The 12303-nt window shown below is 34.9% G+C and overlaps 1 protein-coding gene across 3 annotated transcripts in view; it reads right to left on the bottom strand.

The window, feature by feature from the left end:
- The window catches only part of LOC125244986 (B-cell receptor CD22-like), a 43583-nt gene that overhangs the window by 6495 nt on the left and 24785 nt on the right, over positions 1-12303 (bottom strand). For 2 of the 3 annotated variants that reach the window (XM_048155392.1, XM_048155393.1), the window contains exon 12: positions 8657-8786. The exons of the other annotated variant lie outside the window; for it this stretch is intronic. In XM_048155392.1, the coding sequence (XP_048011349.1) occupies positions 8705-8786 (82 nt within the window). In that variant the 3' untranslated portion in view covers positions 8657-8704. Of the gene's footprint in view, positions 1-8656; positions 8787-12303 lie in introns of those variants that run through there. 3 annotated transcript variants of the gene reach the window in all.

Genomic DNA, 12303 nt, shown 5'->3' on the forward strand with positions numbered 1-12303 from the left:
TCATCTTCAGACCATGACTGCAAAAAGTTATCAAAAGCTTTTCGATAGATCCATCCGTTCTCGAATAGGGCACAAATGAATTCGACCGAAAGCTCGCAAAATCACACTTAAGGCTATATCTCCAAAATGATTTATCGTATTTTGACCAAACTTCATACATGTCATCACAAGCATGACTTAAGCCAACATGCTGTGTTTCAGTGCAGTGCCACCTACTGGTCCGGAGATACGAAAAATGGCTATTTTGGCTAATAACTTCTGAATGGTTTGTCCAGAAATCATAAATGTGGTCACGTCAGATTCAGGGTATCATGCCGAGTCGAATGATAACCATTATTACCATATCAGCCATTTTGGCCATCGGCCATTTTGAATTTTGTGCTAAAATGCTGTATTTTATGAACGCATCAGCGTATCGTCACAAAACTCGGTATGGGTCATCAGCATGATGCCCTGAACCAGCCTGAGAAGTTTCGCACCAGCGCCACCTAGTGGTAAAATCAAATATTCAAATGCTTATCACTTTGACTGTGGTCGACTTGTTTTCAAAAGAGTCATGTCCTTAGACTCCTGAATCCCTGCTGAGTCCAATGATACCAAACATGTTAGGTTTCGAAATATGGTTTGTCCGCCATGTTGAATTTTGCGAAAAACCTTTTTTTTTCGAACTCGTCCTAGACGCTTCATTTGATTGTCATGAAAATCAAACCAGATCATCTTCAGTCCATTCTGGCAAAAAGTTATCAAAGGCTTTTCGGTAAATCAAACCATTCTCAAATAACACGCAAATTAATTTAACGTAGAGCACCCAATTTGGGCTCATGGCTGTATCTCTGCAATGCTTTATCATATTCAGACCAAAGTTCATACATATCATCCCAAGCAAGACCAGAGCCTACATGCTGAGTTTTGGCGCAGCGCCACCTACTGGTTTGGATATACAAAAAAATGGTTATTTTTGCTTGCAGCTTCAGATAGGTTTGTCCAAAAATCATAACTTTGGTCTTGTTAGATTAGGGGAATCATGCCGAGTCGAATGATAACCATTATTACCATATCAGCCATTTTGGTCGTCGGCCATTTTGAATTTTGTGCAAAAATGCTGTATTTTACGAACACATTAGCATATCATCACAAAACTCGATATGGGTCATCAGTATGATGCCCTGAACGAGCCTGAGAAGTTTCGCACCAGCGCCACCTAGTGGTAAAATCAAATATTCAAATGCTTATCACTATGAGTGTGGTCGACTTATTTTCAAAATAGTCATGATCTTAGACTCCTGAATCCCTGCTGAGTCCAATGATACCAAACATGCTAGGTTTCGACTTATGGTCTGTCCGCCATGTTGAATTTTGCGAAAAACCTGCTTTTTCGAACTTGTCCTAGATGCTTCATTTGATTGTCATGAAAATCAGATCAGATCATCTTCAGTCCATTCTGGCAAAAAGTTATCAAAAGCTTTTCAGTAAATCAAACCATTCTCAAATAACACGGAAATTAATTTAACGCAGAGCACCCAATTTGGACTCATGGCTGTATCTCTGCAATGCTTTATCATATTCAGACGAAACCTCATACATATCATCCCAAGCAAGACCAGAGCCTACATGTTGAGTTTTGCCATAACGCCACCTACTGGTCTGGAGATACAAAAAGCCAATATAGCCATTATTTTTTGCTTATAGCTTCAAATAGGTTTGTCCAAAAATGATAAAGTTGGTCTTTTTCAATTCGGGGCATCATGCCGAGTCGAATGATATCCATTTTCCCATGTCGGCCATTTTGGCCATCGGACATTTTAAATCTTGTTTTAAAATGCTGTATTTTGTGAACACATTAGTGTATTGTTGTGAAACTCTGTATGGGTCATCAGCACAAGGCCCTGAAAGAGTCCAAACCAGCGCCACCTACTGTATTTTTTTCATATGCTTATAACTTTTGATCTGGTTGACTTATTTTTTCGGGAGTCATATCCTTAGTGAGTGTCATTGTCACCTCACTCTGACCAAACCATATTCATTTGGTCACAGCGCCACCTATTGGTCGAAAGTGATAAACCAGTAAATCTTTATTACTGACTGTATATATCATTTTCCAGCTCTTTTGCCTTAAATGATCGTAATAGGTCTTTAATTGATCACTGTTGCAGTTGGCCTAATGCTCCCAGCCATGTTGGCTGGCTTGTTGTCCCTTTTTTGCTTGGCCCCGTAATTGCTGCTTGCAGCTATATTTATGATTATTATTATATTGTTATTATTGTGTAAAATTCATTAGTGCATCCATTCTGTTAAAAACAACTTTTATTGCCCAAATACCTCGACTGTAATTTGCAGAATTGCATGATTCTACCCTTGAGTTGCAAAGTTAATGAAACATGATAGGTATTGGTTGTTTTAGTATTAAGCCCACTAGATGGCAGTAAAAGCTGTTTTTTCTCCTTGAAACGCTGTGTACAAGGTTACCGTGGAAACATTCTATATGCATATTCCTGCATAATGCATATGTCCGGAGACTAATCTTTATGTGTCTCCTCCAGTAAAATCAATATTTCTTTATTGGTAAATCGGTGCTAAAAATAATCCTTTATGATGTCCTTGTCACAGACACGTCAGGTTCCACCTCACTGCAGTACCCACGCACTCAATCACCAGCCTACTAATCACCGCCACCTGCACGTCATTAACTCGGCAATCACCAGCACCATAAAGCCACCACACTCACACACACTCACTGTCCGGTCTCGTTTGCACTACAGCACTTGTATGCCAACCATAAGGACTCCCAAACGACTTACTTACCTGCTCCAAGCGATCTCCCTCATCTCCTTCGTCTCCTGGTCTCCTCGTGTGTCTACCTACCTGTGTGTGTGAGTGTCTCCATCGTCTCCCTCCATTGCATCTCTCATCCAGCATCTGCAAGTTTAAAAGGACAGTATTACATTCCCTTCATCTCTCAAGAACTCTATATCTGCTTGCAATCACCCTGTGCTCAACTACTTGTGAAATAAACTTACCTGGATTGCTTTTATCTCAGTCTCCATGTCTCTGTTGTAACAGTCCTCTATTTATATATAATAATAATAATAACAAAGCAGCAATCCTGATGGTCTATTTAATGTATAATAATAACAAAGCAGTAATCCTGATGGTCAGTCGCAATGAAAGGAAACGCAAGCAAAGTAAGAACTGTGAGAAATAACGTTTCACAGTAGTGAGAAAAAGTCAGAATTCTGGCTTTTTATCACGCAATTGCGACTTTATATCTCAGAATTCTGTCTTTATAACTCGCAATTGCGACTTTATATCTCAGAATTCTGTCTTTATAACTCGCAATTGCGACTTTATATCTCAGAATTCTGTCTTTATAACTCGCAATTGCGACTTTATATCTCAGAATTCTGACTTTATAACTCGCATTTGTGAGATATAAACACGCAATTGCGAGTTAAAAAGTCAGAATTCTGAGATAAAAAGTCGCAATTCATCTTTTTTTTATTGCCTTTTTTTTTGTTGTCGTTTTTTTAGTGGCGGAAACGGGCTTCCATAGTTCAATGCAACAGTACACATACTTAAAAAAAAAAATTATCCAACTTAACTTTTTGCACTGACTCAGTTAAGATGTATTTACATAGAATATTAAGTATGTTCAAATTGTCAAATTTAATGTTGTTTGATATTATAAAGTTTAGTTGGATTAACTTTAATGAAAGTAAGGTGAACTTACTTTTTTTTAGTTTTCAGTATAAACATTTCCTGTAAAAAATGTTTTTGTTCACTCAACTCTTTGAAGTGCTCATTTCCACTGACTTATTTAAGTTTTAATTACTTAGAATATTACGTATTTTCAGCTTGACAAAGAGTATTTAGTTATTTGAACTTACAGTTCAATATCAAAGTTAACTTTCATGTAACCTAATGTGGCTTATTTTATTAAATCAACCAAATAAATAATCATTTTATTTAAATAATTTTTTCATGTCAATTGTAGGGCTGGGTATTGATTCAGATGTCCCAATTTGATTCGATTTTCAAGGTCTTGATTCTTGTTTTTGTTTTGTTTTTTTATTCAATGAATTAAATACATTTTCACTGGCCCCACCACAAAAAAATAATAAATTAATAAAATAGATATCGTTTTTGACCCATGTATAGCCTTTTGAGTCCACAGCTAAAACAACTACTATAAATTTCAAAGATTATTAAGTAAGTTTAGTAAGTAAAGTAAGTTATTTAGTAAGTAAATAGTCATTCATAAAAAAGAACAAATAATTAAACTACAAGCAATAGCTCAAATAAGGCAGGTCTGATAAATTTGCAATGTCTAAATAATGCTAGATGTGGTCCTCAAAGGTACGATTTCCTTGGCGTAGGGTGACGTGTCTAACTTCTGGATTCATAGTGGTCAGGCATTCTGTAATGATTTGCAGGGGTACAAGGGGGCAAGCAGAGAAGAGGATCCACGTGCAGTTTACAATTTATTCCAGTAATCCATAAAATCGACAAACACAGGTATCAGCAAACACGAGGGGAAACACCAGAAGAACACAGGATTATATTCAACAACTGACAAACCACAAGTGAGACACCAAAACTACTATACTTTGGAACAAACAAGCTTAAAGGGATAGTTCACCCAAAAATGAAAATTTGATATTCATCTGCTTACCCCCAGGGCATCTAAGATGTAGGTGACTTTGTTTCTTCAGTAGAACACAAATGATGATTTTTAACTCCAACTGTTGCTGTCTGTCAGTCATATTATGCATTAAAACAGTAACACCATCTATGAGGTAAAAAAAAAAAAAACCATGTACAGACAAATCCAAATTAAACCCTGCGGCTCGTGACGACACATTGATGCCCTAAGACACAAAAAATGATCGGTTTGTGTGAGAAATTTTTTATATTTTTTACCTCTAATACACCACTATGTCCAACTGCCTTGAACATCCGGTTGGTGAGGTCTGATCGCGCTCTGACAAAGGAAGTGATGTCTCGCACTCATTGAAGTATAAGCGCGAGACATCACTGCCGTTGTCAGAACGCATATTCTGACCTCACTAACCGGATGCAGAATGCAGTTGGACATAGTGGTGTATTAGAGGTAAAAAATGATATAAATACTGTTTGGTTTCTCGCACAAACCGATCATTTCGTGTCTTAGGACATCAATGTGTCTTAAGAGCCGCAGGGTTTAATTTGGATTTGTCTGTGCATGTTTATTTGACTCTTATAAAAGAAGTTCCCATTGACATGCATTATTTGACTGACAGACGGCAATCATTTGTGTTCTACTGAAGAAACAAAGTAACCTCCATCTTGGATGCCCTGGGGGTAAGCAGATAAACATCAAATTTTCATTTTTGGGTGAACTATCCCTTTAATTGGAAAATTCAAGGATCAAAACCACAACTAAAAGAAACGCTATTCACCAAAATGGTGACTTAAAATATATATATTATTATCAAATATAAATAAGTAAGTGAAGCTCGTAAAGCTGTTTTTGGAGTTGTTTAATCATCTTCTGCTGAGATCTTGACTCTTTAGAGATTTAATTTAATTGTTTGCAGTTGATGTTTCAGTGGCTGACATCAGATCAATTATTATTTGCAGTAGAAATGAATTTGAATGAAAAACTTGCCAAATGAAACCTAACTGAAACATTTGAAATAAAATAATTATTAACAATTGACATAACAACTGAAATTAAATAATTTATTTGGTTTAACTAAGAAAATAAGTCAAATTAGGTTAAGTAAACATGAGCTGTGGTATTGAGAACTTAAGTAAGTTCACTTTACTTTTGTGAAGTCATTTGAAAACTACATTTATCAAGTTGAATTTTTAAAAAAGTAAATACAACTTAATTGAGTCAATGTAAAAGATAACTCAAAAAGTAAAAGAAACTTAATTTTTTTTTTACAGTGTGTAATCATATCATATTTATTCACTGTCGGGGTATATCAGAGCTCGAGGGTCCGTGTACGTTTTGATAGTTTGTTTTCCAATTTGAAATGAAATACACAGAAACGAGAAAACGGTCGTTTCCCATTTTTTCGTTTGTTAAAAAAAAACGGAAAAACGAGATTTTGACTCGATTTTCGTTTTTCCGGGTCACGGATAGAAAACGGAAACACAACTTCAAAACTCGTTTTCCACATGTGGGCGGTCATTACACGCCCCTTTCAGCCGATTTGTCAATCAAATCTGAGCCAGTGACGTCATCTTCAGTTCGTTCAACAAAATAACAGTCCTCTGCCGCTATATCAGTAAATGTCTGATAAAACGGCTTTCTTCTGTGCAACCTAACACGTATTTCACAGAAATATTTATTTCAGAAATGTTAATCAGCACACAGACTGTTGTAATGCTGGTTGTAGTTTAATATGCATGGTGAAACTGCGCTACCCACACAGAGGAGCGGATAAGCACAGATAAAAAAAAATAAATAAAAAAAAATAGTTTTTATTTTATTCTATTTTGAATAAATAAATCACAATAAATAAGTAGTGTAAGCAATTTTGAAAAACGAACAATATCTCATCTCTCTTTATTTATTTTACATAGCCTAACATTGCCTGCTGAATATAGGCTAATGTTAATAACCCTTTGGTTAAAAGATTGAGGGAATATGTAAAGATCAAACATTAAAGATCAAAATTACAGCTACATAGCTATTTTAGTTATGACAAAAATAATATATAAATGTTAAGCCAAAACTAATTAATTTAAAGCTGAATTAAAACAGAAACCAGCGTTATAACTAGGCTCTAATTTGACACAAATCCAAATGTTTCAATATTCACGATTTGGAGGCTAAACTATATATTTATTTAAACGCTTTTATTGTACACAGACTACTTAAAATGAGCAGTATAACTTTTTTTATATTTGGTTGAATGTATGTTATTTTGACAGTTAACAGGCTGTGATGTCAAGTTACTAAAACTGATGTTGTGTGTGCATGCGTGAGGCGCCGACGCGTTCACTTGAATTTTCTCATAAAAGCGGAAACAACTTAAAATACTCAGACATTTATGGTCAAATATATGCAACACCATTCGAATCTGTGAAGGGTTACATAGGCCTATTATTTTTGTACACTCACAATAAAAACAAAACATTGCTCGTAAAATAAACAAAATTTTCTGCCGTCTCGGTTTCCTTTCTGTGAACTTCTCAAAAATGAACCGACACTCATATTGTCGCATTTTTTCCCCTTTCATTTTGGTAATATTTTAATTACTTAAGTGAAATAAATTTCGCGCATAGACATAGGTTATTTATTCCTTTTATATAATTTAATCCTTTTTTCTCCGTTCACAGAAGCGCGGCAGGTGCGTGATGATGATGAATCCTCATGTTCTGTGTTTATTCTGCTATTTGTTCATGTAGGCTAAAACTAAATCCCTGGGATTTTTTTAATGATTCACAGACATTTATCAAATTTCTTTTAATTCTAATTTAATATAATGTTGTCTGTTAATGAAACGATGATCACGTCAGTTGAAAGTCAGGGGGGAAAAAACAGAAATTATACTGACAAGGCAACAATAATTTTCGTTTAGTTGAAGTTTTTTAAAACATTCACAGAACTGCATACAGTAAATTTTCCCACTGTTTAAGCCACGAATATTTACAAAATAAGATAATTACAAAGATAATAAAAGATAATAAAATAATTACAAAGATAATAAAAGTTCTATGTTTAATATACGAGAGTTTTTGTTTTGCTGTTGTCCATTGAAGCAATTGACGCCATTAAATCGAAATTGAAAGTAAAATGTTTATAGCTTTACCATTTATAGCTAATTCATTCAAAAGCGAAGGAAAGACAGAAAAAAGTGAGGATAGCAAGTAAACTGTGACATATAATAATGTTCACTGTGTTCATAAAAGTGTTTAATTTAAGAGATAAAATATGCATCGCCATTTATAAGGAAAACTAAAAAGCCCCCCGATGGTGATACCGTTATTAGGTGTTGCCACCTAGTGGATATGACTACATAGTCTACTGTAAGGAATGCGTCTGCTAAATGACTGAATTTAAATGTATAAAATGTAAACAAAACATTAAAATAAGAAAAAAAAATAGTGCAGTAGCCACTGATCTATAACAGAGAATAGCTTATCATTATGTATAGCCTATTGATCGGTGGTAGCAGCCCAAAGGATGTGCTTGGTAACAGATGTAGAGGCATTTACATTTTACATTTTAAAAACACAATGACAGCTTAAAAACAGACTTAATTAAATTTACTGTAGGTTTTTTAAAACTTTTTTTTTATCTATGCAAACATATTTCTGTGAAATACGCGTTAGGTTGCACAGAAGAAAGCCGATTTATGACATTTACTGATATAGCGGCAGAGGACTATTATTTTGTTGAAGGAACTGAAGATGACGTCACTGGCTCAGATTTGATAGACCAATCGCCTGAAAGGGGCATGTAATGACCGCCCACATGTGGAAAACGAGTTTTGAAGTCGTGTTTCCTTCTTCTATCTGTGACCCGAAAAAAACGAAAATCAAGTCAAAATCTTGTTTTTCCGGGTTTTTTTTAACAATTGAAAAAAACGGGAAACGACCGTTTTCTCGTTTCTGCGTATTTCATTTCAAATTGGAAAACAAACTATCAAAACGTACATGGACCCTCGAGTTGAAACTGTTTCATTCAGCCCCTTATCAAATAAGTTAAAGATTAAGGTATTAGGCAAACAAACTCATTAAACACTGTTTTGCAGTTGTAGATGGAAGTGTGTTTACCTCTGATCTTCTTCCTCCTACGGAAAACAGAGAGAACTATTAAAAATGTATATGTGACCCGTCACGGAAACCAGGGACACAAGTCGGCAGCACAACTATTGAGCAAACTGAGAAAGCAGCGTTTTTTTTCAAAATTGGTGATTTTCGTTTTTTTGCAGAATCTGTTAGTTGAGATCACGAAGAAGCATCTCGGTCCGTGTACGTTTTGATAGTTTGTTTTCCAATTTGAAATGAAATACGCAGAAACGAGAAAACGGTCGTTTCCCGTTTTTTCGTTTGTTAAAAAAAACGGAAAAACGAGATTTTGACTCGATTTTCGTTTTTTTCGGGTCACGGATAGAAAATGGAAACATGACTTCAAAACTCGTTTTCCACATGTGGGCGGTCATTACATGCCCCTTTCAGCCGATTGGTCAATCAAATCTGAGCCAGTGACGTCATCTTCAGTTCGTTCAACAAAATAGTAGTCCTCTGCCGCTATATCAGTAGATGTCATAAATCGGCTTTCTTCTGTGCAACCTAACGCGTATTTCACAGAAATATGTTTGCACAGATAAAAAAAGTTTTAAAAAACCTACAGTAAATTTAATTAAGTCTGTTTTTAAGCTGTCATTGTGTTTTTAAAATGTAAAATGTAAATTCTCTACATCTGTTACCAAGCGCATGACATCCTTTGGGATACTACCACCGATCATAGGCTATACATAATGATAGACTATTCTCTATTATAGATCAGTGGCTACTGCACTCATTTTTTTTTTTTTTCTTATTTTAATGTTTTGTTTTATACATTTAAATTCAATCATTTAGCAGACGTATTCCTTGCAGTAGGCTATGCAGTCATATTAGAAAATAGGCTATCCACTAGGTGGCAACACCTAATAACGGTATATCACCATCGGGGGGCTTTTTAGTTTTCCTTACTTATAAATGGCCATGCAGATTTTATCTCTTAAATTAAACACTTTTATGAACACAGTGAACATTATTATATGTCACAGTTTACTTGCTATCCTCACTTTTTCTGTCTTTCCTTCGCTTTTGAATGAATTAGCTATAAATGGCCCTGAACATTTTACTTTCAATTTCGATTTAACGGCAATTGGCGATTCTGCGTCAATTGCTTCAGTGGACAACAGCAAAACAAAAACTCTCGTATATTGAACATAGAACTTTTATTATCTTTGTAATTATTTTATTTTGTAAATATTCGTGGCTTAAACAGCGGGAAAATTTACTGTATGCAGTTCTGTGGATGTTTTAAAAAACTTAAACTAAACGAAAATTATTGTTGCCTTGTCAATATAATTTCTGTTTTTCCCCCTGACTTTCAACTGACGCGATCATCGTTTCATTAACCGACAAGATTATATTAAATTAGAATTAAACGAAATTTGATAAATGTCTGTGAATCATTAAAAAATCCCAGGTGTTTAGTTTTAGCCTACATGAACAAATAATGAATAAACAACAGAACATGAGGATTCATCATCATCACGCACCTGCCGCGCTTCTGTGTACGGAGAAAAAAGGATTCAATTATACAAAAGGAATAAATAGCCTATGTCTATGCGCGAAAATTATTTCACTTAAGTAATTAACATATTACCAAAATGAAAGGGGAAAAAATGCGACAATATGAGTGTCGGTTCATTTTTGAGAAGTTCACAGAAAGGAAAACGAGACGGCAGAAAATTTATTTGTTTATTTTACGAGCAATGTTTTGTTTTTATTGTGAGTGTACAAAAATAATAGGCCTATTTAACCCTTCACAGATTCGAATGGTGTTACATATGTTTGACCATAAATGTCTGAGTATTTTAAGTTGTTTCCGCTTTTATAAGAAAATTCAAGTGAACGCGTCGGCGCCTCACGCGCACACACATCAGTTTTAGTAACTTGACATCACAAACTGTCAAAATAACATAGCCTACATTCAACCAAATATAAAAAGCTATACTGCTCATTTTAAGTCTGTGTATAGGCTACAATAAAAGCGTCCAAATAATAAATAGCTATAGTTTAGCCTCCAAATCGTGAATATTGAAACATTTGGATTTGTGTCAAATTAGAGAGGAAGCCTAGTTATAACGCCGGTTTCTGTTTCAGTTCAGCTTTAAATTAATTCGTTTTGGCTTAACATTTATATATTATTTTTGTCATAACTAAAATAGCTATGTAGCTGTAATTTTGATCTTTAATGTTTGATCTTTACATATTCCCTCAATCTTTTAACCAAAGGGTTATTAATATTAGCCTATATTCAGCAGGCAATGTTAGGCTATATAAAATAAATAGAGAGATGAGCTATTGTTCGTTTTTCAAAACTGCTTACACTACTTATTTATTGTGATTTATTCAATTTATTCAAAATAGAATAAAATAAAAACTAGTTTTTTTTTTGTTTTTTGTTTTTGTTTTTTGTTTTTGTTTTTTTTAAATCTGTGCTTTTCATCCGCTCCTCTGTGTGGGTAGCGCAGTTTCACCATGCATATTAAACTACAAACAGCATTACAACAGTCTGTGTGCTGATTATGTTAACATTTCTAAAATAAATATTCTGAAATAAATATTTATGTGAAATACGCGTTAGGTTGCACAGAAGAAAGCCGATTTATGACATCTACTGATATAGCGGCAGAGGACTGTTATTTTGTTGAACGAACTGAAGATGACGTCACTGGCTCAGATTTGATTGACCAATCAGCTGAAAGGGGCGTGTAATGACCGCCCACATGTGGAAAACGAGTTTTGAAGTCATGTTTCCGTTTTCTATCCGTGACCCGAAAAAACGAAAATCGAGTCAAAATCTCGTTTTTCCGTTTTTTTTAACAAAGGAAAAAACGGGAAACGACCGTTTTCTTGTTTCTGTGTATTTCATTTCAAATTGGAAAACAAACTATCAAAACGTACACGGACCCATCTCCGTGTTTTAGGTAGCAGTATTGGTTTATTTAAAAGCGTACATTTTGAGGTTGAAATCGGCTTGTTTTTCTGGGATTCTATCTCACAGTTGGGGCGTGTGGTCCGTGTACGTTTTGATAGTTTGTTTTCCAATTTGAAATGAAATACGCAGAAACGAGAAAACGGTCGTTTCCCGTTTTTTCGTTTGTTAAAAAAAACGGAAAAACGAGATTTTGACTCGATTTTCTTTTTTTTCGGGTCACGGATAGAAAACGGAAACACGACTTCAAAACTCGTTTTCCACATGTGGGCGGTCATTACACGCCCCTTTCAGCCGATTGGTCTATCAAATCTGAGCCAATGACGTCATCTTCAGTTCGTTCAACAAAATAATAGTCCTCAGTAGATGTCATAAATCGGCTTTCTTCTGTGCAACCTAACGTGTATTTCACAGAAATATGTTTGCACAGATAAAAAAAAAGTTTAAAAAACCTACAGTAAATTTAATTGAGTCTGTTTTTAAGCTGTCATTGTGCTTTTAAAATGTAAAATGTAAATGCCTCTACATCTGTTACCAAGCGCATGACATCCTTTGGGCTACTACCACCGATCAATAGGCTATACATAATG

Source organism: Megalobrama amblycephala, linkage group LG14 (assembly GCF_018812025.1).
Source record: "Megalobrama amblycephala isolate DHTTF-2021 linkage group LG14, ASM1881202v1, whole genome shotgun sequence".
Taxonomy (NCBI): Eukaryota; Metazoa; Chordata; class Actinopteri; order Cypriniformes; family Xenocyprididae; genus Megalobrama; species Megalobrama amblycephala.